The sequence below is a fragment of the Psilocybe cubensis genome, chromosome 2 (assembly GCF_017499595.1).
Source record: "Psilocybe cubensis strain MGC-MH-2018 chromosome 2, whole genome shotgun sequence".
NCBI lineage: Eukaryota > Fungi > Basidiomycota > Agaricomycetes > Agaricales > Agrocybaceae > Psilocybe > Psilocybe cubensis.
In genome coordinates, this window is record NC_063000.1 from 309044 (window position 1) to 334236 (window position 25193).

The window sequence follows — 25193 nt, forward strand, 5'->3', positions numbered from 1 at the left end:
AACTTCCCAATCAGGAAGTACTCTGCAACTAAAGGGGAGCTTCCCGCTCCTGGCTGCCAGTCTGAATAAACACTTAAACACTGTGGACTCAGCTAATAGTGCCCAAGGCTGAGTATTAGTATGGCTCCAGAAGAATCAACGCATAGTTCCTCTCAGGAGCAATGGAATACTTTCGAAAGCATTGCCAGTTTGTACCTCAGGTGAACAAACGCCCAGCCGCTAAACGAATTGTGGAGTAGCATTGTATTTTTTTGGTGTTTATCCTATATCCGATCGTATATTCTACATATACATCGGTAATCCTTCTACGGATACCTCGGCCAGGAAAACATTTTGTTTTTATGCTGCTACTAGTGAGTACAAAATACTGGTTGGATTTCTTGTGTTTTACTCCTGCGCATGGGCAAGACGACTGCCCCCAATGCGCCCATGTGTAACGTCCGGATAGATCTTTGGCTTTCCCTCAGAGGGATATTCTGCACCACTTGAGAACGTCAGAGGCGTGCACAGCACTGTGACCTCAAGCGACGGGAATTTGTGAAGATCGACGACTTCTCCATTGGCCTAGATACTTAGGTTACAATCTGGACACACATGTTCAGCTAATTACTCGCCTTTATGACTCCCCAGCTGATATGATCCTTCAAATACGGAATGACGACGTCAGGATCAAGGGATGCCTTCCTTGACCTCTCCAGATACTTCTTGTTGATATGTACAAAGCCCTTGATTATACTATCAGCATGTGCGGTGCAGTTGGCACATTGCTTGGGGTTCGTGTTGACGAAAGCGTCAAAGGATCCTGCAAATGCGGGATTGAAGAGCCATTCCTTGTGGTTGGAGGGCACTTTGTCTGCCAAGAAGATGTAAACGGAGAAGCTCTCTCCGACTTCGTATTTCTTGCATTCAACACGGACGCTCCATTCACGTTCAGTGTCCCTGATTGCTTTGGCTAAAAAAGAGTCAGACGAAAGGTAATAGTTGATCCGTAACAAGATGCTAACCTGCAACGCCTTCGCTATAATCAGATTGCGAAAGGTTGATTGCATTACCATAGCTATAGTTGAAGACCTGGCTGTTATCGATAATTTCTGGAGACTTCCAGTACGCATTTTGCGTTCTTCGGAACGGCAGTAAATCTGAAGCGCAAGGTGAATGAAATTCCCTTTCCAATTTACATGATCACTTACCGGCTGCGTCTGGTGTCCAGACGTTGTGTGACCTGTGCCAGAGATCGATAACACGATCAACTTGTGCATGATGCAGATAGAAAATTGGGTCAAAGGCTTATTTTCCTCGTTGTTAGCCATTGCATCATTTTGCGGTGAATATTTAGAATCAACATACCCGCTGTTTCGACGTATTGCATGTTACCCAAGGATCCTCCTGTTCTGATATGGATTGTGTCATGAATACTTTCCAGCCCATCCGTTCCGCTACTCCCAAGTGTGAACTCGTTCCAAGTACCAATTGACATAAGCCTTTGGGTATTGTATTCTATTTGAGGCCCCACAGCCTGGAGAGCGCTAGTACAGCGAAAGAATGTGGGTCATAAGGAACGATAATCAAGACAAACTCGGCGTACTTTCGAAGTTGATCCGGTTGACTATTACCGAATGCATCCGGATATCGTGTAGTGCTGGGCCAAGTATTAAAAGGGGCTATTAATACCGAGTTAGCGCCCGCTGGGTATGTGTATTTCAAGAACGGGTTCTCAACAGCCACCGTGGCCGGACTGTCGGGCTTCAAGATGTCTACGGTAGGCAAAGTTGTGACCTGAAGAGGAGGAACCATCGTTGCAACCTTATCCCATCCCCAGTATGGCTGGCGCAGGGCAGCTGCTGCAGTCTCCCATGCTGGACGGTCATAGGTATATGTTGCAGCAAGTTCGCGTGCGATTCTCTGTATTTCTTGCTGTAATTCCAAGTCAGCATCAGAATGTAAGAGGTCGCGGTGATAGGTTTACCTCAAAGAGGACGATGTATGGCCGATGCCAGGTAGGGAAGAGAGGGGTACCGTGGACACAGTACCCAGTCCCAAAACTGGGCGTGCCATTCCAATCGACATACGGTTGGCCATGAATTCCACCGATTTGCCAGTGGGATACCACGTCTGTTCTGTCTCTATTGTAATAAATTTCTGATATTAGGAAGAGATTAGAAATTTCCACTGTAGCTAACTATCTTCTCAGAATGCTCACGAAGCGCTTGGACATATAGTGAAAATTGACGAATGTCGTTGACGAATGTGGCAATTTCAAGTCGTGGATGGGCGAGTTGAGTAGGCGGTGGCCGCGGCAGAGCCCCTTCAACAACGACGTGCTGGGCCATGGAGGTAGCAGTAAAGGATGAAGATATTGAGTGGGTCGCTGATAGTAAAAAGAGGAGAGAAACGATGCATTTCAAGATGGGTGTATCGCTGTTTTTAAGTTGTTCTTGAGAGTGGTTTTACCAAAGGGTAGCCTCGCCTGGCATACCCTGAAGTGCATAAAACACACCATGTGCCCACAACGGCTTGACATCGTGAATTTTCGCAAACACTCTTCGGTTGCCACTACTGCCACAGCTCAAGCTAGCATGAGATATTCCGCAGACAACTTAGTTGTTTTGTGCGTTCTACATTCCACGCCATCTGAAGCGTTCGGAGTAAAAAAAATCAAACCTGCCGTTTCGTTGTAGGAATATAGAATGTGCATTGCAAATGACAAATGCCCAGTCTTGTCACAGATTACATGTAAAAGTAGCTGTGTAAAGGCAGTGGCCGAGAATTTTTATATATTATTCCGTAAGTAGAGAGGTGAATGATAGCAGTTCAGTTGGGCTGATGCCTAATTTTGGATAGGTGCCTTAAGATTCAATCATTCCACCAAATCATTTCACTAACTAACATTGCGCACCTGAGTCATAACTTAAACACGTTGTACATACTGTGTTATAATTAAGTAGACAGAAAATCGCCAAATAGTCTTTCAAAGAAGCCGACAAAGTCATCCCGGGTTCCGGTTGTACTTCGTGTTTTTGCAGAGACTGTAGTAGCTGTATGCAATTGAAATCTTTGTGCTCAGGTTTTGCAGATGTTGAAGAAATCATGAAATAATGATGCGAATTTGAGTGAATATTCCCTCATTTGATGTTCTCATTCTAACAAACAGTCACCTGCGAGCAATTGTGGCTTTCTTCGCCTCGTATGCGGCTGAACACAGACATAATGACTGCTTAAGCATCAACAATTGTGCCTTGCACTATGCCTAGTATGTTAACAAGTTACGTTCGCTGAACCAAGTAACTGTAAAGCGGCCACTGATCTACCCCGATGCTGTTTACAGTGGCGTTGAAGATAAAAACAACTAAAGCCGACAATGCATTGCGGAGAAAATGCCGCATTGTCAATGACGTTAACGCTATAGTATACCAGGGTCAAACCCTGCCAGAACTGGTACGTTAAACAATAAAATAAAGCGCAAAGAGTGAACTGATTTCATGCGGATCTTATGGGGTAGACTCACAATGGACTCACCCTCACCTTCTCAAAATTACCCAATTACTGTAACAATGTAATTTTGTTGACATTGTAATCGTCGTGAACCATCTTCACAATATCATGTTGGTCTGCTACCCACCCGTCGAGAAGACGAGAAGCTTTCATCGGTTTTTGAGGATTTCTTGAACAATTGTCTGCCATCCTCATTAGAAAATTATCAATGCCCAAGGTTTGACTGAAGAATTCGTTTATCGCCTCCGGGGTGGGAAAGAACGCCCTGAAAACAATTGACTATGCTTTTAGTGTCTACACATTAATCACAGCATTGTAGCAGTCATAAATAAATGACCCACTTCCGTAGAGAGGCCGGTTTAAAAGGTACAGAATCGTAGCATCAAAAACGTAAAGCTAGCCTGCAGAACATAATGATACAAACAACAAGATATCAAAAAACTCAACATCCCTTTTATCATTCAAAGACCAATACTCTGCACTAGTGAACTTTGAAGGAGGGCCCTTCACATTTCCCCCTGACAGTCATACGAAAAGGCACCATCATCCCCTACTTTCACGCCAGCGATCGCCCTCAAACTTCCTCTCCCAAATTCTCCCTGCAGAAAATTGCACACACCTCAATTGTTTGCAGTATCGATTCCATCCAACGAGGTAATCTTTGATATCTGGAGACGAGGCGGATTCAAAGCAGTCTTCACCTGCACTCGGACTGGGGGAGGATGGACGATGATCTGAATCGACGAACAAAAGGTTCCCGTCCTCGTCGAGGAAGTCAAAATCGTCGCCATTCATATCACCGAACGGGACTGCTCCCGAATTTTGTGCATGCCATGCTTGGCCTTGTGCACCTGGTGCGGGGGCAAAGTGCGCACCCGTAAAGTTGGCGCCGCTGGGATGATTGTAGAATGTCACATTTTGCGGATTGGGTGCTGTATTAATGACGTATGTGTTTTGGTTTGGGTTTGAAAAGCTATTTCGTTTCGTTACTATGCACGATGCATCGACCATGAGCTTCAGCGTGGTGAGATTCGGTAGGTCAAACAGTATGTTAGCGCCCAGAGTAACGAGAAAGTCCTATATGGTGCGATAAATGAGTCAATGAGTGGAAGATAAGCAGTTATGACTTACTTCACCCAGTTCTCCTCGTCCGTATTTAACCACCAACTCTTTGATATCCCTGAATAGCTCCCGCACAGCAAATAGCAACTCCACGTCCCACGTCCTCACTCTCACTTCCAGCGAATGGATGCTTCGCGGGAGACGCTCGAGTCCCCTTAATAATAAAGGCAACTCCAGTGCTTCAGTCATCACCACAGTCCTCAGCCTCATATCCTGTCCGTGGGCACTATCACTTTCAACGTCGACATCCAAAAACGACCTTGCAATCGCCAAGGGTCCCACATAGCTAAACACCCCGCCAATAGGTATATCCACCCCCATAATATGCTGATCTGAGAAATTGTGCTTCTGCACCACAAGCTTGACACGGGGTCTCCGTCTGCGCCCATTCACTGTGCGCACGCAGCTCCCGACAAACGAGACGAACGAGTCCACGATGTCCCGCGTCAGCATGGGGATCGTCACGTTCAGCTCCTTTATACTTTGCAGCATACCGGCGGCAGCAACCGCAGCGCTGTCGCGCCCACCCACACTGTCCCACATGAACGCCCACGCGTCCGCGACGGCTGTTGTCCATAGCACATTCGCCTTTTCGAGCCCGCTGGCGAGGAGCAGACCAACTGGGTGCAGCCCATGCCGCTGGCTGTTCGCGCCGTCGTGCAGAGAATGGAGCTTGAGGTGCGTTATTGGCAGGTTCGCAAACGGGAACGAACGCGGGATGGTCATATTGGCTGCCCACTGTGTGGGAGACCCAGTCCATTGCACTTTCGATTGTGCCCGGGGAGTGATCAAATGGTGGCACCCAGGAGATGGTTGGGATGTCAGCTCAGCCACAGCCGCATTCTGTTCTGCAAATGATGCTGCAAGCCGGATGTAGGTGCAGTTGACAATTCTGAGGTTTCGAAGAGTGGGTATATCCCGGAGAACGGTGTAGGTATGCAGTGAAATAATGGTATTCTGAAGACAGAGGGTGTGGAGGGAGGGGAAAAGCGACAGTTGCGTATAGATAGCGTCGTAAAGGCTCTTTGCTGGAGTTGTCTGCGATATAGGTCACTACTATTTTAAAAGACATAAGAAATTACGCACATTGAAACCGTAATAGCCAATCCCAAAGTCAAAGCGAACACCAAGGGTAACCTTCCTAGGCAACATTAGTGGATTCATGTCCCCGCTCTCGTTCTCTGACGCTTCGTCCTCCACTGTACGTTCCCACCAGTGCAAGTTGGCCCACGTCGCTTCCTCTCTAATCCACAAAAGTTTACGCAGCAGCGGCTTGCAAGCCAGCACCTTGAATCGCCTGCAAACACGCACAATCGCTGCAAGGTCGGCTGGCGAGGAAAGATGACCAAATATTTCGAGGAAAACATCGTCTGGGATGTTGTAGGGGTCCATTGGTGCAACCTGAGATTCGGACTTGCTCGTGGACTTCGTTACCGACTTTGATGACGATGCTGTGTCTGTGTTGAAATCGGATCCACGAGACGTCCTACTGCGTTTGAAGACTGTTTCTTCTTCAGACTCGTCCACAGCGCTTTGAGAATTAATACCGTCGGAATAACCTGACCCGGACAAACAGCGTTTACGCTTGTCTCTCGCTATGGTCACAGCGATATCTAGCTCGGTGTTTTTTGATTTCTTTGTCAAGTTCAACATGTCGAATAGCGTGCGGTTCAAATCAGTATGTGATAGTTGTGGTTCAAGAAGCTGCTTACAACGTGGCATTCAGTAGCCACCGCGTGTGCAGAGTTGGATGTAACGGAAGAAGAGGTGGTATTGTAGTACAAAGAATGTCCTAAATCAGGGACAAGGCCAGGTCCTATTTCAAGTATTTGCCAATGTTGTCTTTTTGATCTAATCTTCGATGCCGGTGCCTTGTGATAATTCAGGGCACTACACGAGATTGGTTGAAAAAATTACTCTAGACTACCAACGGACTCGAATTGAAACGACATGAAATCAATTCAATAATAGCTGGTGTATGTATAGAGATCACCGTTGCCTCCGAACGTCGACGAGGGGTTCTGAAAATTTGTTTAATAAAACACCCACTCGTTAGTCTGTCAATACTTTCTGCACCCATATATCGCCGTCGTCAGACAACCGGGACATCCTGCTGAGGAACATAGCTTGACCCCGGCTCGGCTGACAGCTATCTTCGGTTTCGTTTAAGTCATTGCGTCGGGTAGGATCACGGATTATACACCAATCCTCATGTATCAGTTTGATGGTTCTTAGATTAGGAAGGTAGAACAGAAAGTCCACTCCTAGAATGAGAAAAAGTTCTGAAATAACGAAAAGGTCAGCGAATATCGTCCGCAATTCGTACGGCATAAGTGCAGTGTGTCAAGTAAGAAATCCACTCGCCGTAGAAAATTTTCCTTTTCCATATCTGACTACTAGTTCTTCGATGCCAGGGAGAGCTCTTTAACGGCGTAAAGTAGCTCAATGTCCTAATTACCCACATTGAGGGTTAATGATCGGATAGCACTCGGAAGGAAATCCGAGTCGAGGAAGTCCACAAGTCGAGAAAGCTCAAAACGGTCTATCATCTCGGCCTTTTCCAACTTTGCAAATGACGATGTTAAAAATTCCGAGCCATGAGCGCTACATTCCAAAAATGCTAATGGGCCGGAATAGGCGTATACCAGGGCCAGAGGCAGACGCAGGCCACTGTGTTGCAGAGCCCGTCCAGGATAGGTTTAGGTGTCGAGAGGGTAAGATTTGGGGGCCTAAATTTGCGGATTGTGGTACAGGTACAGGTATGGCACCTTCCTCCGTTGAAACTTGACAGTGCCTTGCGAACTTTGGCGTTCTGTTCTGAAAATGAGCCAGCCACTGGCCATATGTACGTGCAGTGCTCAATTATCAGACTGCGGAGTGAGGATATTTGTCGGAGCACAGAGTAGGTATGAACGGAAATAATGGTTTTCTGAAGATGAACGGTATGGAGACGCGTGAAAAGGGGTAGTTGGGTGTATACTACATCGTAAAGCCTTTGCAAGGGAGTAATCTAGTACCGTCCGATAATTAGTAGACAAGGAAATGAATTAGAGAAATGGCAGACTTCACCTCAATCCCGTAATAGTCAGACCCAAAGTTAAAGGGGAGAGCAATGGTAATCTTCCTGGGTAACAAAGCCGTATTTCCGATATCTCTATCTTTCTCTGTACCCCTGTCGTTCCGGCGTCTAGCCCAGCTATTTAAGCTGGACGAGACAGGACCCTCCTTTATCCATTTGATCTCACATAGTACTAGTAGTTGCCTTCTTCCCAAGTGATGGAATCGTCTACATGTGCGCACAAGGGCAGCGACATCACCTGGCTCCAAGAGCTGCTTGAATATCTCCAGAAAGACGTCGTCGAAGATTTTGAGGGTGTCCATGTATGTAAACGTGTGATAATTTGAATCGACAGTTGAGTAAAATCGTGAGAGGGAGCAGGACCCGTAAAACCACATGGTCGCTATATTTTTACATGATTATACTGAAAAATGCGGAGACCGAAAAATGCAGTGATGCATCGAATAATCCCAATAAAGGGGAGAAAATAGGACAAACAATTAGCACCTATAATATGTCGTGACCACGTTTCATGAGCTTCAAGTTTCTCATCCAGAATCATGAACCCACCCGTAGGTAATAGTAAAATTAACGTCAATATCATTACTAGTAGTACATGTGTAGTATACATGTTTTTGTGGGTCCATGGCATCCGAGGCAATGAAATTCGCGAATTAAATTCCATATATTCACCGTCAGTCTGGTTGATTGAAAGTATGGTGTACTCAAGACGTCTGTTCACTTTGACGTCTGAGTGCACTAATTAGATATATAGTTCGAGATCTTGTATTGCTGAAATTCATATTATGCTCAAAGACTCAGACACCAGGATTGGAACGCCTCAGAGCTCTCTCGATTCGGAAGTCAACTCAAACTTTGATCCCCTTTTATTGAGTTCAAAAGAGTTCGTTGATAATGCAAAGAGATAATGAGGTATCATTACATAGAATAGAAGCAATATGTTGAACGGCTGTTTGCAAAAATGTCGCTGCTTGTCAATGCCTTCAGCAGTGCTTTTTTGTGAGCCAACAGTCTGCGGGAACGGGCGGCAAATTGTATGAATGTCTGTCACCTCGAATTTTCAGGACTGACTACCTCTCTGGTCACCTAATGTGAGTCTCATGTAAGTAAGTTGACACACAGTCACGCTAGATAGCACATGTGTTCAAATCCATTGACTCCCCAATTCAAATTTGAATAACATCACGATAAAATCAACGGCTTAACTGAAAAAACTACGATTTTTTGTCGTTCGAGAAGTCGTTTGAGCAACCTTCCACTCGCATGAATGAGACAGTTTCCTGACGAGGAAAGAAATCGTAGTGTACATTTTATGCTCTAGATATTCTCCCGCTGCTAGATGCCACATGTTATGAACATGAGAGCGGGAATCTGCTATGCTGACAATGATTGTTGTAGTTTTGAACTAGTAAGACTTAAACTTTGCTCACGGCGGAGACAAACAGAACGTTACTCCTATGGAAGAACCGGGCCGATATGTTCAGGGCTGGTCAAAATCCACGTAATCAGTGGCGAAAAACTCGGTTGGGTGTTGAACGTTGAACAGGTTCACCCATCTGTATAGCAATTATTTTCATCTTATACTCTGTTCAGCCATCGCCCAACACATCTATATAATGATTTACAGTTCTGGCAAACGTTTTACCATTGAATTCAACTATTTCACACCGTAGAAAAGTAAGAGAGGTTAAATTGTTTCGCAGTGTGGTGGATTCTGTTGGGCATTCAGACATCGTCACCGTGAGTCCTTCTTCTGGATATACCTGGACTTAAAGCATTGACATTGACAAATATAGATCTACGCTATTTCCGACCGATGTAATCGGCTGAAAGTCAACCAGCTGGCATCGAGAAGCATGTACCCCATGGTACTTCATAAATCGAATGAGGGGTAGTATCCCAAATTCAATATAAATATGGGATGAAGAGAAACGATTCATCAACCACAACTTCTCTTGACGCCATGCGAATATTTGTTCTGCTCTGTGGCATATCCTGTGTAGCCCTTGCGCAGGATCTTAAAGGGCTTTTAACTCAGCAGTCTCCAGATGTCAACATCTCCGTCGTTCTCCCTGGCCAACCAACGTTTGCGAATGCCACACGCCCGTGTATGTGTTTCTATCTCAAAGCAAACTCAATTTCATCTTATGATTCAGTTAACCTGAGGTTCGACATCGAGCCCGCCGCTGTTGCTTTCCCAACGACAATCCAGGAAGTATCGGATATCGTACAACTCGGCGACAAAGTAAACCATCAGGTTGTAGCCCGTAGCGGAGGGGTATGTACTATGCTTAATTATGTAAATTCATGTTTTTGAAGACCTCACTACCAACCGCCGCTAGCATAGCTATATTGCGAATGGTTTAGGTGGAAAAAACGGCACCATTATTGTCGATTTGAGCAACTTCCAAAAGATCACGGTGGACGACAAGTCGGGCACAGCAGTGATAGAGATGGGAAACCGTTTAGGAGATATTGTCACCGCTTTAGTTGCCCATGGGAGAGCGCTTCCCCATGGGACGTGCCCATATGTCGGGATTGGTGGACACGCTGGTACGCACCCGACTAGCAAGAGCTTCTCTGATCAAGCCAGCTGACATGTTAGGTCATAGTCCATGGAGGCTTTGGATTCACTTCGCGATTGTGGGGTCTCACATTGGATGCAATTCTCTCCATTGACCTCGTCTTGGGGAATGGTACTATTACCACAGCATCCAAAAAACTGAATCCAGACCTCTTCTTTGTATGTCGATCTATATATGCAACTTGCTCACCTCCCACGTCATCGCATCCCATAAATAACCATGGTCATCTTTTATACAGGCCATGCGCGGCGCGGGATCTTCGTTTGGCATCGCCACCGCCATCACCGTACAGACGTTTCCTGCTCCACCGACTGCTACAATCTTTTCATACAACTGGCATTTCACCGCAGCCGACGCAGCCATCGCATTTGCGAAGTATCAAAACTTTGTCCTGACTGCGAACCTCCCTCCAGAATTTGGTGCTGAAATTGTGCTCACTCCGGGAGACGTTCAGGGAAATGTCAGTGTTGGCCTTGCTGGAGGATGGTATCTTCCCTTTGACAGTCTGAATGCGACTCTCAAACCCTTCATGGACGTGATGCCACCCCCAAGAACGATCTCATTTGACACGGGAGATTATCTCCACAGCGCTATCAATTTGGCAGGAGGATCCTTGGATACGACAAGCGCACCGGACGGTACAGATACATTCTACGCAAAGTCGTTGATGACTCCAGAAAAGGAACCTATGTCCGATAAGGCCTTGCTAGCGTGGATGAACACACTTGCAAATGAGGGTTTCAACGCACCTGTGGTTCGTATTGTTGAATCATGAATCATTTCCATATCGCACACTTATTTTTTCATATTATTAGGGATGGTTTATTCAAGCAGAGTTATTCGGAGGACATAACTCCGCCATCAACGCAGTCAAATCCACTGATACGGCCTTCGCTCGTCGTTCTTCTTTGTTTACAATTCAATTCTACGCCTCGTCACACGGCAACGTACCTCCGTATCCCGCAGGTGGATTTACGTTCCTCGATGGTGAGTTATCTGATTAAAACCAACGACGTAAAATATTGTTTTAACTTTCTCACCAAATATAGATGTCGTCAACTCGATCGTCAAGAATAGTCCTGCTAACTGGGACTACGGGTGCATTTCTTTCCTTCAACTTTGATACTGAGTCGACCTAACTAATAATGACATTGTTCTTTCCATAGGGCATACACAAACTACGTTGACGATCGACTCCCAGACTGTACGTTAACTCCAGCATACCATCTATTGTGTTTATATTGACTGGGTCCTCGTTTTTTATTTTGTAGGGCAACTAAGATATTACGCTGAAAATTATCCTCGTCTGCAACATCTCAAGGATCTTTTTGATCCACGGGGTACATTTACGTTCCCTACTTCTATCCAGAAATGAGGTACACCTCTTAGCCAGATAATTTATTGAGCAGTAAGTCATTGCTCAGGGAATTGGGCTATGAATGCATTCGTTCGCTGTGATGTGAATAAATCAATGTCAAAAATGACTTCAAAGTTCAGTAATGGGCCCCGGGGCCAGCAACCCGGAATGCAGGTTCGACGGTAAAGTTCCATGGCTTCCGCCGGAATCCCGGAAACGGCAGTTGAATGTAATCAGGTTCCGCCAGTAACCCGGAGCGTTTAGCCACCTATCTAGTACTTTCATTTCAGACGGCCGGTTTTCGTGAGCAATCCAAAATCATAACTGTATGGTATATCTCTGTCAAGAAAATGTTCTTATGTAGTACAACATAATAACCACTACCCACTTGACCCTCATTTCCTTCCCCGAACGGCCCAGAAATCAATAGTTTCATTCTGCCCGCTTCCGTGACCCCTTCGAGAGTACATGGAGCTATATTTGACGCGGAAGGTCAGTGTTCCTTCAAATAATTCGAGGATGTCGCCGTTCTTCTCAACTTTCCTCCACATCGGATGCATCGAAATACTGCCCGACGAAGATGCTATCCCGCATCCGCCGTCTTCAATCACTAGGGACGCCGTAACTCCAACGCCCTGCCATGCCCCGTGCTGTGCATCCGGACGGCCGAAAACAGACTTGAAGGACAACTTAGGTACCTCCTTTATATTCCTCGCCACAATGTCGAACGGCATGTCTTCCATGGGGTCACAGAAAACTCCCGAATCCAGCTTTCCACTTCCGGGCCCGCTGTCGGGCAAGATGAGTTGGGCGGTCCGATCCGACTTGGCCTGATAGGTGAGAATGGTCTTGTATAAAGCCTCCGGGTTGACGGTCGAACTTCCTTTGGGCAGATAGACGCTGTTGAGGAAAGGGAGATCCATGCCGTACAAGTCGAAAGTGCCAATAAACTTTGGTGCTTCCGCCTCGTCGGTTGCCTCCTAGCAGTGGTATATGTCAAATGGAAAACCAAACAACATTAAATAATGTAGCCTACAGGTGCTTGTGGGCGATCGGTGGGCGCCGCGGCACCAACGACATCGGCGGGTACTGCAAGCTAGCTTAGATGTTGCACGTAGAAAAGAAAAGAAAACACGCACCTGCATGTGGTTCGACCTGTCCATCACTTTCTCCTCCTACAGCGGCATTGTTAGATTCAACCCCTTTGACGCGTTTTTTAGTCTGTTTGTCGCTATCAGTCTTTTCAGGCGAGTGGGCCCTTTTTCTACCCGTCTTTTTAGTGGACACTTTTGCCTGCATAGAAATATCAACCCCTAAAGTATCGTTCACAATGGGAGAACAAAAGAAAGAATGCTCACATTAGCTGGACTCATATTAGACAATTGTTTAATGGGTTCAGTGAAGTCTTCGATGAAACCGGTACCCCGACTTGGGATCGACTTTGGATGATGGGATATAGAGGTAAAGAGTGATTCACTGGCAAATGTGCCTTTTATTTGATCCACTTAAGGGCAAGCACAATGGTGATTTCGGGATCGATGATATATCATAAAATCTCGTTCACAATGGATGAGCTGACTGAGGTGGCCCACTTGGCATGTCGGCTGCAGGTTTGTATTACATTTTGACAGGAAAGAAGGTCAATACACACCTCATTGAGCTCTCGAACGCTATCGAAGTACACAACACACACTCGGTAAACTATTCTATGCACGGCTTGTTGCATTCTTACCAGTAGATTTATGAAACGGTGAATCGCATGTCTCGCATCTCTGTTCGGGAGTGCTCCGGCGGAGAGTGAAATTAAAGGCAAGATCACTCCAACTTTGATCACCACTTGATTCTCCTTGGACTTCTCCAGGTAAGTACAGGTTACAACCCATATCAGAAGAGAGTTTATTTCAGACCTTGAATACCGCAGGTTTGCAATTAACAAGGTGATCTTGCTATTTCCAAGCATACATACAGTACACAAGCGGACATTGAAAATTAGGTGAGACGAACCATCGGAATTCGAAAATATGATTACTTGTATGGCTGTGTATTCCTTGCTCTTTCAGAGCAAGCATCGACAAATAGGTCCCACAATTGGTCGCTAGCGCTCTCGAACTGCTTCGTTTCAACTTTCAGCCTGCTGGTGAACGTCGATAACCACCGGGAACCAGTGTCAAAGGTTATCTAAGCCTATTTGCAGTAATATTGGACAACTTCAACGACTTTGGGAGAACGTTGGGACTCGGAGGCGCTCCGTAGCAGACTCATCGCGTGTTTGCAACGGTTGGAGAGCACCTCGGTATGTACTATCGCTGTCAAACATGATCATGCGAATGAATATCGCTGACTCAGTATAATATATCAGATACTTGTTTTAATTTAGGGGCAGTAGGCACCAGAGCTGCCATCGAGCACTGCAAACCATCCATTCATCAACTACGAAGTCAGCTGCTTTCCTTTTCCCCGTTGTTTTTCATGCAAAGTGGAGGAGTGGATACAAATGCCCCTCATAATGCTACACTCGAAAACAGATCCATATCTTATTTTACTGGATCAGAAAATGTTACTGTCAATAATTCTACCTTCACCGCGGTTTCGGGAGACTACTACGTTCTCGAAAAGGGACATGATACCGAAGGTGACTGATTTCATAGTTTTATTTGCTTATGGCCATCAGCTCATCCGATACTGTGTATTGGTATCGATTATTCTAACAGGCCTTCGAGTACTAAGTCAAACAATTTCCCATGGTGCCATGTTTGACTCTGCTGAACGGTACCCTGTTGGGAAGTGTTACCCTGGTACACGGGAAGAGGTCCAAACCATCATTCTTGATTGGATAAACGACCCAGATCCTGATGAACATGTGCTTTGGCTTTTTGGATCGGCAGGGGTTGGAAAGTCGTCTATCGCGCAAAGCATCGCAGAGATTGCTAGGGATTTAGGCAAACGATATGCCGCAAGCTTCTTCTTTGCGCGATCTGTTGCTGGACGTAACGGAGCGACAACACTTTTTCCGACTCTTGCTTATCAGATTGCCATACAAATTCCCGATGCTCGTGATCTTGTAAATGATGCTGTCTTAGCGGACCCCACTATAACGACCAAATCTTTGGATGTACAACTTCGAACGTTGATCATTGGTCCACTTTCATGTTTAACTTCCATTTCACACACCCCAACAGTCATTGTTGATGGCCTAGACGAATGTGGAAATTCTCAAACGCAACGTGATGTCCTACGACTCCTTGCTAAGGCCATTACGGAGCATCGTGTCCCTCTTCGATTCCTTGTTGTAAGCCGCCCTGAGTACTGGATACGGACTGCGTTCGACGGGGATTTGTTAAATCACATTACCAAAAGAGTATCTCTGAGCGATTCCATCGACGCTGACAATGATATAAAGGCCTACCTCGAGGATGGTTTCAATGAAATCTACACCAATAACCTAGATATCATGGCCTCCATAAACAAACCCTGGCCACCTCCGAATGTCATTACTCATCTCGTGAATGAGGCCTCTGGTCAGTTTATATATGCTACCACCATTCTCAAGTTTGTGGGTTCATCCTCAGATTTTTCTGATCCTCAAGCCCAACTGGATATGATCACGCAGCCTGGTCCTACTCGATCATCTGCGTTTGGAGAATTAGACAATCTCTACTCTACTATTCTTTCTCTGTATCCACGGCGGGACTCGCTTCTAGCAGTTCTCGGAGGCTTGATCACAGGCTCAACTCCCAAGGCGATTGAACTGTTTCTTGGCGTGTCATCTGTCGAATTCCAATTGGTTCTTCGCGCTATCAGTGCTCTAGTCACTGTTAAAATCTGGGATTTCTCCCCAGGTGAACCAGAGGTCGACGCGGTCTATGGGGATAGAGATCCTGAAGTATCCTTCTGCCACCTTTCTTTCCGTGAGTATTTACAAGACAAGAGTCGCTCAAGTCTATTTTGGGTCGATACACAAGCTTATGCTGGGAAGCTTATCGACGGTTTCAGTCAATCCGTTATCGAATGTATCGATGGGTCATCGCAGTATTTGTGCGTAGCCAATTTTGTCTTCTTCTCTACCGACTTATGGATATCCACAGTGATAAAATTACTATCGCAAAATTGGACCGTATGTGGCATGCCTTCTCAACAAAAACCATCTTTTTGGTAGAGCCAAGTGTCGTATACCGTCACATTCAACGCCTCGTCGATAAACTGTCGCAGCTCCAGGATAAAGAACATGATCATAAACTTGCATTCCCTCAGTACATTCTTCGTCACCTGGACTACGTGATGAACCTGGCACATGTGATCAATAATCCGTTCGATTTCTTTGACACTAATCCTTTCGACACACCTGATCTGAAAACTTTGTTCTCGACTCTGCGACTCCTGTCCAAGGCTATTGCCTTTCGATGTATTGAGTACATCCTCTCTGAAGCTCAAAACAGGGATTTATTGACGAACGTGCTTTTGTACGTCCTTCTCTCCCATTCAATTACCTTGGATGACCTCGGGCGCATGCCAGGATGCAATCAACGCATGGCAAAGACATTTCTGCTGGATTATTGGTGCCTTGTAGCCTGTACTGATATCGAGGGCTCAGACAGCGATCGGGTATACTACAATTTACCCTCGGTGCAGTTGTATTTTGAAGAATCATTTCAAGGTGGTGAACGCACAGGGCTCCATGCTAAGGGGTTCCTTGTCACCTACAGGTGTCTTAAGCACCTTCTTTACCGCTACGATTACAATGAAAACTTTCCTCGTATTGTTGAGTAAGTCAACGACCTCTCAAATCAAACAATCCCAAGTTTATTGGTTTAATTATTCATAGATCACGCTCATCCCTATTTCAGGATATCACATCTATCATCAATAACTTTCTCTCGGACATGAGGTTTTCAAACGTCGATACTGGAGAGCAATTTATTGAATATGCTATAGAGTCCTTGATCACCTTTCTATGGGAATTCGACTGGACGCGTCTCAGGCTTGTTTTTGGTCACTACTTTACCGTTGCCGTAAGCATAGCGAATTGGATTGACCGCCATCTAGCAAGTATTTTATATTTTGTTTTATTTTGCTCCCATCTGATGAAAATTTCAGACGGCAAAACATCGAGCTGATATGTTTGAAAGCATTTACCCTGGTTCTGTGTTCCAACTACAAGATGTAATGGAGCATATGTACGATGAAGTATTCCTTCCCACCTTCCAGGTGCCCTTCTTTTCAGAGCTCTCAGTTTACGATGCAAGCTGCATTCGTACTGTGATCCTCAAGCCCAGATGGGCGCATAACGGAAGATCTCTAGGATCAGTTATCCTAGATGAAGAAGAGCGTTGGGGAGTAGACGTGGACAATGTTTACATCCAAAGCTATATTTACACGAGAACGGGGGAATTGGACGGTATCCTCTCCAGAGCCGGCTATCTCGAGCACGATCAAGACTGGTATACCACTCTTCTTGAATTCTACCTCAACACCCTTGTTAAACGAGTCTACCATTCCCTTCATCCCGAATTTCAGTCGTACGCACTGCTAGTCAATTCCACGGAGGTGGTAATGGGCTTGGTGCATCGCGTCGACAGTCTCACGGAAAAAATGGTGAAAGCTTTGATGGCATTGTATTATCTATCACAGCAAGCAGAACCCAAAGCCATATGGTCTCCAACGCATCTATTCTGTTCCGAAATAATTAAATTACTACAGGTACGCCAATACAATCTAGTGTTTAACTTGAACGCGCTCATCACATCTTCACATCAGAGGGGTGATCCTTCTAGCTTTATATCATCCCAGGAAATATCCTATCTAATCAGGTGGCTCATCGCAATAGACCAGGAAGGTCCTGATTCATGCACCACCATCGAGTCTTGCAATCCTTAGTAAGGAGCAAAGTGAGTAAATAGCCTTTCAAATTGATATGTACAATAATCTAACGTACAAAATATCATTCGACAAATATACAACCGTGTTATTATATAGTATAAGGGTAGTCCAATACATGAGTCGCTGGGAAATCATTTAGCAATAGCAAGGATTTGCGTATAGAACGAGTATCATAAAGATTTGGAAGTCCGTGGTGGCATTAATTAAGAGGCTACGTTGTACCCGGAGTCGGAGGGATCTACTCCTGAATGGAAAGCGGGAATTCGAAAGTGTCATGAGGATCGTATTTATCTTTTAAACTCCTAAGCTTGGGATAATGAGAGGCGTAATACAGGTTTTGCCCTAGAAAGGTAAACATATGAATGTCAAACTCGCTCAACGCTCGGTAGGATGTACCGAAGTCAGCAAATAATGATGGGTGCTTACAGTTTTGAAGTTTATCATCAATGTAATTTGTATAGGCGCCATAGTCCCACCCTTTGGGATTGTTCTTGACGATGGAGTCCACCATATCTATAACGAAAAGTCCAAAATGAGATTGTATATTTCGTGTACGCGTAACTATTATCCCACGTACCGTCCAGCAGATTAAACCCTTGACTCGGGAATGGGGGTACACCTCCGGGTGCAGACGTGTAAAATTGAATCGTAAACATGGAGCTTCGACGAGCAAACGCTGTGGCATCCAAAGGTACGTTGTTTATCGCCGAATTCGTGCCGCCGTAAAGCTCGATTTCAACAAACCAGTCCTGCGAGAAACAATCAATTTGAAGCTTCCAATTGTTGAGGAGCTTTAATTTTGTAAACTTGCCGTATTAGCCGTGAAACCTTCATTTGCGAGATATGTGTAAAATGCGGTGAGAGATTTGTTTGACATTGGGGCGCTTTCGGGTGTCATTAGAGATTTTGCGTAGAAAGTATCATGTCCATCAGGAATTCCCGTCGTATTGAGTCGTCCAATTCCACCGAAGAACTGTACGCTATCAATATAACTTCCATTGATCACCGTAGCACTTTGCGGCTTTGGCAAATTTTTGAGGTACGGCTGAAGAGCAGCATCGTATTGATCTGCCGGAGCGTACCATCCGCCCGTCAAACCAAATGAGATGCGCCCTTTGGAGGAGCCAGCACCGAGGACAATTTCCGACCCCATTTCTTGCGGAAGGTTAGGTGAGACAACGTAGGCTTGGAAGGCGGCCGTCGCAGCTACGGCTTCAGATACACTGAAATCCCATTGATACTCAAAGGAAGTAGTAGAAGGAGGTGCTGCAAAGGTGTTGGTATGAATTGTGGTCACTATTCCGAATGACGAGGAGGAACCGCGAAGGGCCTACGAAAGTGCATCATTGTTATTACCAAGAAAATTAAATTAAAGTCATGGAAACCCACCCAGAATAAATCGGAATGCTTCGAGTTAGAGACACCGTTGAGAATTGTCCCGTCGGCGAGTACAACATCAATGGCTTGGATAGTATCCAAAGTGAGCCCCCATTTTCGTGAGGTAAACCCATATCCACCGTGGCCTGAAGAAAGTGAAACATTGTTATATTGAAGCCGGTGAAGACTGTAACAACATGTGTACACTCACCAGAATGCCCGCCAACACCTACATATGGGCAAGTCCCATGCGGCAACGCTCTTCCATGCGCGTTAAGGGCCAAAGCGACGTCCCCTAATCGATTTCCTACGCCAATGCTCGCCACCTTGGTCTGGGAGTCGACAGTTACAGTTTTGAAATTGCTCATGTCGACGACGACGACTCCGTCTTTACCACCAAGACCATTGGCAATATAACTGTGACCTCCGGATCGAGCGACGGCCTGGTGATTATACTTGGTAGTCAACGACAAGATGGTTGATATTTGCTGAGGTGTGGTGGGATAGGCAACGGCAGCAGGCTTAAATGTAAATCTCAGGTTGACTGCAGAAACGTTTAAACCAGGTACGTAGCAGTAGTTGGGACTTGCTTACATGCCGTGCTAGCATTTGCATAACCCGGACTGGAAGGCGTGAGCACTGTAAAATTGCTTTTCGAAGTGAGGTCGGATATAAGATCTCCATGAGCTGGCTGGATACTGCTGAGTATACAGCAGATTGCTGTTCCCCAGAGGATAGTCAGAGAAGAGGATGTTGAACGAAGAATAGCTGGCCTCATGCTAACGTTCAAAGACTCCAGTCGATAACCAGGGCAGTAACAAGGCTCATTTATACCCAGAAAGATGATACATTGATCTGTTATGCATCGTTGCTTCATTCTACTCCATCCATATTCTTTATTCGATAAACAGATGCACCCGGCAGTAGAACACCGCATACATTCTATGGTGATTTATTAGGCGCTGTATATTTTTAGAAAGCTTCAAAAGGTTGATGTCAATACGCGTCCGATAGCCTCGGGGAACTCTTTTAAATGACGGAGTATTATCTATTTGATATCATGACAATGTAGTAGGCTTAGTGCACCAAGCAATTGGAGTCGAGAAAGCAGGGGTGTACTGAAATTCCAGCTGGTTGTTCAAGGTCTTATCTCTTGCAGCACTTCCAGGGGATGGAGACCTGGAAGTAGTTGATAAGGATATTCATCAAAGTGGATACTTGAAACTAGCTAATGCCATCGTGCTTTCGTAAAAGACGGCGGAAATGCTGGATGAGCACTTACCAGCGGGGAACCTGCTAAAGACGGTGTACGGGAATAGCGGGCAGATTTTTTGGGTTTCAGAGCCTATACATTGACGGCCTTTCAGCCTGGCAAACATTCTGGCGCAGTATAATAGTACGGCGCTTTACGATCTCTATTGAGACTGGATATCCGAAGGGGCAAGTCGGCCGAAAGGAGAAGAAAGGGGAAAGAGACTCTGCTAGTTTTCGGGTCACTCGAATAACTCCAAAAAAAACTTTGAAGGCCGGGTCACTCATAACCAGAGAGTCTGTTAAAGAAACAGGGAATCTTAGGAGCTGCGACTATGCACCAACATCCAGTGAGCAATGTACCGTCCATAGATGTGCTCTTTAAATATTTACTGCTGAGACAATAATCCCAATTTTCCTATGGGAGCATCTTCTATCCTGTTCCAGAGACGCGGAACTCGCTAGTATATCAGGCTAGCTGTCTTGAAGATCTAAAACTCATTACGAGGCGTGCTATGACCTCGGTGCACATATTGAACTAAGTATTTCTTTAACCTTGTCATGGTTTCCCGGCGGGGATGAAGCCTTTTGACTTCGTTAGCATTACAGAATCTTTATCAAGTCTGAATACGTCATAATAATGGCCCAAGCAGTCCGGACTAGTTCACTCCTGAATGGAAAGCGGAAAGTCGAATGTGTCATGGGGGTCGTATTTCCTTTTGATATTCCTAAGCTTAGGATAATGAGATGCGTAATATTTGAGTTGCCCTGCAAAGTGTCAACAACATTGAATTTGGGAGATAAAAAGCACCTACAGTCTTCAAGTCTATTATCAATGTAGTTTGCATATGCTCCATACTCCCGCCCCCTAGGGTTGTTGTCGACGATGGTGGCCACCATATCTACAAGAAAATCGAGGTTGAGGACTTGTTGAAGCTTGATAATAACGCGTACCATCAAGCAAGCCAAATCCTTCGACTGGAAACGGCGGCACTCCACCAATCGCAGACGTATAGAACTGCATCGTGAACATAGTGTCTCGATGTCCAAACGCTGTCGCGTCGAAAGGGACATTGTTGATGGCTGAGTTTGTGCCACCGTAAAGCTCAATCTCGGCAAACCAGTTCTACAAATTTTGAGTTCCTGCACAATTGTACTTCAGAAAACGTACCGTATTTGCTGTAAAGGCGTCATTGGCAAGATATGTATAAAACGCAGTGAGAGATTCGTTTGAAAATGGCACGCTTTCGGGAATCATAAGAGATTTGGCGTAGAATGTATCATGCGCATCAGGAATCCCTGTCGTATTAAGCCTCCCCAGTCCACCAAAGAACTCTACACTGCCGATATAGGTCTCATTATGTACTGTAGCGGTTTGTGGACTCGGTAGCTGCGTTAAGTAGGGTTGGATGACGGCGTCGTACTGCTCCGGCGGAGCGTACCATCCACCAGTCAATCGGAATGAGACGCGCCCCTGGGTCGATCCTGCACGGAGAACAATCTCTGATCCCATTTCCTGCGGAAAATCTGGCGATACAACGTAGGATTGATACGCCATGGTAGCTGACACGGCTTCCGAAATGTTAAGGTCCCACCTGTATGAGAAGACAGTGGTCGATGGAGGTGCGGCAAATGTGTTGGTGTGAATTGTGGTAACTATGCCGAACGAAGAAGATGAACCACGAAGGGCCTAAGGCCAGTTTCATTTCGTTAGAAAAAGATTTAAAATTCAAAGGTGCCTACCCAAAATAAATCAGGGAACTTTGAGTTGGAGACACCGTTGAGAATTGCTCCATTCGCAAGCACAACATCAATGGCTACGATTGTATCCAAAGTAAGACCCCATTTTCGTGAGGTGAATCCATATCCACCGTGGCCTGAAGGAAACGGGATATTGTTACTTTTTTTTATTGAATGCCATAGTCGCACTAACCGGAATGCCCACCAAGACCTACATATGGGCAAGTCCCATGCGGCAATGCTCTCCCGTATGTGTTCAACGCCAAAGCGACGTCTCCTAGTCGATTCCCTACTCCAATGCTTGCCACATTGGTCTCGGGATCCACCGTTACAGCTCTGAAATTACTCATATCGACGACGACGACTCCATCTTTGCCACCAAGACCATTGGCAATGTAGCTGTGACCTCCGGATCGAGCAACAGCTTGGTGATTATACTTGGTAGTTAATGACAAGATGGTCGATATTTGCTGGGGAGTGGTAGGAAAGGTAACGGCAGCTGGGTTAAGCGTGAATCTCAGGTTGACTGTAATAATCCATTAGCATGATACGTTGGCATAAAATGGGATCCGCTCACATGCTGTGCTTGCATTGGCATAATTCTGGCTCGCGGGTGTGAGTACGGTAATATTCCCGCTCGAGGTGAGTTCAGATATGAGGTCTCCACTAGCAGGATGGATACTGGCAAGTATATAGCAGATTGTTACTCTCCAGAGGATAGTCAGAGAAGAACGACGAGTGGCTCTCATCTTGTTCTCTGGGATGTTCGATCATGAAAGGACCGACAAAGAACAGTATAAATTTAAGAGAAATATTTGAGATGATAGATTGATGGTTTTCTTCTTGGTTCATTCTTTCCATAGTCATGAATGGGAAGCAGAGGTTCCTCTGCTTCCGTCTACCTTCTTTTCTGATTTCCACCGCTGCTTGGAGAGATTTGCAAGCGACGTCAATAAAACCCGAAAGGGCCGGGAGGTGTCATACCCTCCTCATTGACCATACGACTCGAGGTGAGGACTCATGAGATGTCCATTCCGCATCGCCTGGAACGGTTCTTTGTCAAGAAATTGCACGCACTGCAATGTAAATGCTCACCATCCTCGATTCTTTGAGGACCGGCGGGCAGGGCTGATGTTTATTCCAAAATACAAGGGTTGATGTGAACGCATGGTTTGTGCTCAGCAGGATACACCGTTTCTAATTTTATACATATGACATCTTATGATGCAATTCATTTCGATTTGGATTGTTCAATCGGGAGGGAAAATCTATTAGTGACATGTTCACACTGCATAGTTCTAAGGCTTGCGAGTGCTTTGTTTTGAAACTGTTGCTCCGACATCGTACTAATCTTTCAATCAGAATCAATAACCATGAATTTTGCAACCGTCGAATCTGTAAGGGATAATTGGGCACTGTGCTGCAGATTGAACCGACGAGGGGTTCAGTTTTAGTATGTTTAATCAGCTTCAACCGCCAAGCCACCTACCATCATTGTTGTAATGTCTACTCAATGATAACGCTCCTCATTGTTGTAATTATATCTACTCAATAACGCTCCATAGCTTGACATATCTGGAAGAAAACCTTGATTATGCCAAATATAAAGTCACCTGTGCGCTCGGAGTGTCAGCCTAATTGTATATCCACTGCCAGATGCATATCGCTTCATCAGCACATGGTTGAACCGCGGCATAACTATTGCTTGTCTTCTCTTTTTTTAAGCCTTCAACATCGAGTAATTAACAGAATTTTGCTTCATCAATTAACTTGAGTCAATTTTATCATTTCTGGGCGCTGAATGTGTCTTACAAAATTGGAGTATTAGAATAATCAGCGGTCCGTGGCATACTCCATCGTTTGTCTTTAATGATACATATCAGTTAATGATCTTGACAGTTTGACAGTACCCCCACAACGTTGGGTGTGCGCTATGCATCGTGGCTAGTATATCTTTTCTGCATGTCGTTCAGCATCCATTCTTCCTTCGCCCGACCATGACAAACCATCTCAGCAGCGAGGCCGCACAAGTTATCGGGCTTTTTGTCGAAGCTACACTCTATGGAGTATATATCGTGTCATTTGGCTTTCTGTTGTTTTATATACTCTTCGCAGAGTCTCCAAAGAGACGATGGAGATGGCCAACGGGTATGCGAGCAGTAACTTTGGCTGTAGCTGTCATTCTAGCCATAAACTCGACACTGAATCTGTCGCTGGGTCTGAGGCGCATGATGCAGACCTACGTTTATAAGACAGAGTCACAGGGTCCGACGTGGATAGATCTTGCAAAGGTAAGTACATGAATGGATGCCTCGCAAAGCGATATTCTGAATATTTTACAAGCCATATACAGTCACTTTGCAGACTTTGATAGCAGATATATTCCTGGTAAACTGTACTATACATTGTGGACTAACTTCCCTGAGCTCATAAGATTGTTTAGACGTATCGCTGCTGGGTTGTTTACGGAAAAATCTGGACTGTTGCTATATTTCCAATCTCTCTGAGTTTGGGTAGCCTGGCACTGTATACTTGGACAATGGTGATGCAGACACAGATCACTCTGAATGGATCTGTGACTGTTGAATTCAAGGCCTCTCGAATATTGGCGCCTCTGTACATTGCTCAATTTGCGCTAACGACTGCTCTGAATATTTATACAACCTGTAAGTCATCCCGGGCCTGTTTGGATACACTTATACGAACAGACACGTAGCATTCATTGTTTATCGGATTGCGAAAATGGATAGGGCAATACCTCACAGTCAATCCTCAACAACCTGTTCTGCTCAATCTGGAACCCACCTTGGACATGATTATCCAGACCAACTAAAACATGTCAGCCGAATAGTGATCGACTCGGCCATTATCTATACAGCAGTCTGCGTCATGACGTTCGCGAGCTACAAAAGTAGTGTACAATATATCACTTCTGCTGTGGTATGTCGCCCAACATTTCATGCCAGAAGATTTGAAGACGAGTGATCTCCTTAGGACATAATCGCAATCGGAATCGTGTTTAACATGATCGTCATACGTCTCGCCCTGGAACGATCAAGAGCTCAAAGATGCCAGTCGAAAGGGACTCTGAGCACTTTAAAATTCGACTCCTTCCCCAATCCTCAAGAAAGCGCCAGTTCCTCGACAGACACCAGATCGTTGAACACCATGAAGTTTTCCCCTGGCTCAGATGCGGACTCGGCATCAAATATCATGGAGACAGAAAAAGACGAGGATCGCAATGATGTTTAAGTTGAGAGGCCACGACTTGGAAAAATGTATAAATCTCAAACAAAACAAAACCTTGATATCA

At 45.4% G+C, this 25193-nt stretch overlaps 9 protein-coding genes across 9 annotated transcripts; 3 read left to right on the forward strand and 6 right to left on the reverse strand.

Moving 5' to 3' along the window:
* Positions 1 to 387: 387 nt before the first annotated feature.
* On the reverse strand, positions 388 to 2330 carry JR316_0001611 (Tyrosinase; the record flags this gene model as incomplete). The annotated part of the gene is made up of 8 exons (XM_047887413.1): positions 388 to 564; positions 624 to 952; positions 1005 to 1139; positions 1191 to 1286; positions 1348 to 1526; positions 1586 to 1914; positions 1967 to 2139; positions 2201 to 2330. 8 exons carry the CDS (start codon positions 2328 to 2330, stop codon positions 388 to 390), a joined length of 1548 nt encoding a protein of 515 aa, XP_047752336.1.
* Positions 2331 to 4035: 1705 nt separating this feature from the next.
* JR316_0001612 (uncharacterized protein) lies at positions 4036 to 6694 on the reverse strand (the record flags this gene model as incomplete). Its single annotated transcript, XM_047887414.1, has 5 exons — positions 4036 to 4569; positions 4624 to 5652; positions 5701 to 6249; positions 6327 to 6430; positions 6664 to 6694. The coding sequence occupies 5 exons, from the start codon at positions 6692 to 6694 to the stop codon at positions 4036 to 4038; spliced, it is 2247 nt and encodes a 748-aa protein (XP_047752337.1).
* A 2962-nt stretch (positions 6695 to 9656) lies between these two features.
* Positions 9657 to 11653, forward strand: JR316_0001613 (Carbohydrate oxidase; the record flags this gene model as incomplete). The annotated part of the gene is made up of 9 exons (XM_047887415.1): positions 9657 to 9801; positions 9850 to 9971; positions 10036 to 10246; positions 10306 to 10436; positions 10517 to 11032; positions 11094 to 11265; positions 11328 to 11376; positions 11445 to 11482; positions 11550 to 11653. 9 exons carry the CDS (start codon positions 9657 to 9659, stop codon positions 11651 to 11653), a joined length of 1488 nt encoding a protein of 495 aa, XP_047752338.1.
* Positions 11654 to 12030: 377 nt separating this feature from the next.
* Positions 12031 to 13008, reverse strand: JR316_0001614 (uncharacterized protein; the record flags this gene model as incomplete). Its single annotated transcript, XM_047887416.1, has 4 exons — positions 12031 to 12615; positions 12672 to 12724; positions 12775 to 12928; positions 12994 to 13008. The coding sequence occupies 4 exons, from the start codon at positions 13006 to 13008 to the stop codon at positions 12031 to 12033; spliced, it is 807 nt and encodes a 268-aa protein (XP_047752339.1).
* Positions 13009 to 13232: 224 nt separating this feature from the next.
* On the forward strand, positions 13233 to 17509 carry JR316_0001615 (uncharacterized protein; the record flags this gene model as incomplete). The annotated part of the gene is made up of 8 exons (XM_047887417.1): positions 13233 to 13331; positions 13889 to 13928; positions 13995 to 14267; positions 14347 to 15670; positions 15721 to 16398; positions 16458 to 16677; positions 16730 to 17332; positions 17390 to 17509. The coding sequence occupies 8 exons, from the start codon at positions 13233 to 13235 to the stop codon at positions 17507 to 17509; spliced, it is 3357 nt and encodes a 1118-aa protein (XP_047752340.1).
* A 241-nt stretch (positions 17510 to 17750) lies between these two features.
* JR316_0001616 (putative FAD-linked oxidoreductase YvdP) lies at positions 17751 to 18168 on the reverse strand (the record flags this gene model as incomplete). The annotated part of the gene is made up of 3 exons (XM_047887418.1): positions 17751 to 17854; positions 17939 to 18025; positions 18090 to 18168. 3 exons carry the CDS (start codon positions 18166 to 18168, stop codon positions 17751 to 17753), a joined length of 270 nt encoding a protein of 89 aa, XP_047752341.1.
* Positions 18169 to 18305: 137 nt separating this feature from the next.
* JR316_0001617 (Xylooligosaccharide oxidase) lies at positions 18306 to 19667 on the reverse strand (the record flags this gene model as incomplete). Its single annotated transcript, XM_047887419.1, has 4 exons — positions 18306 to 18842; positions 18902 to 19035; positions 19101 to 19433; positions 19484 to 19667. 4 exons carry the CDS (start codon positions 19665 to 19667, stop codon positions 18306 to 18308), a joined length of 1188 nt encoding a protein of 395 aa, XP_047752342.1.
* Positions 19668 to 20804: 1137 nt separating this feature from the next.
* JR316_0001618 (Xylooligosaccharide oxidase) lies at positions 20805 to 23049 on the reverse strand (the record flags this gene model as incomplete). Its single annotated transcript, XM_047887420.1, has 8 exons — positions 20805 to 20908; positions 20956 to 21042; positions 21095 to 21266; positions 21312 to 21830; positions 21884 to 22017; positions 22074 to 22406; positions 22458 to 22561; positions 22976 to 23049. The coding sequence occupies 8 exons, from the start codon at positions 23047 to 23049 to the stop codon at positions 20805 to 20807; spliced, it is 1527 nt and encodes a 508-aa protein (XP_047752343.1).
* Positions 23050 to 23877: 828 nt separating this feature from the next.
* JR316_0001619 (uncharacterized protein) lies at positions 23878 to 25132 on the forward strand (the record flags this gene model as incomplete). The annotated part of the gene is made up of 5 exons (XM_047887421.1): positions 23878 to 24171; positions 24224 to 24268; positions 24324 to 24546; positions 24597 to 24820; positions 24875 to 25132. 5 exons carry the CDS (start codon positions 23878 to 23880, stop codon positions 25130 to 25132), a joined length of 1044 nt encoding a protein of 347 aa, XP_047752344.1.
* Positions 25133 to 25193: the final 61 nt, after the last annotated feature.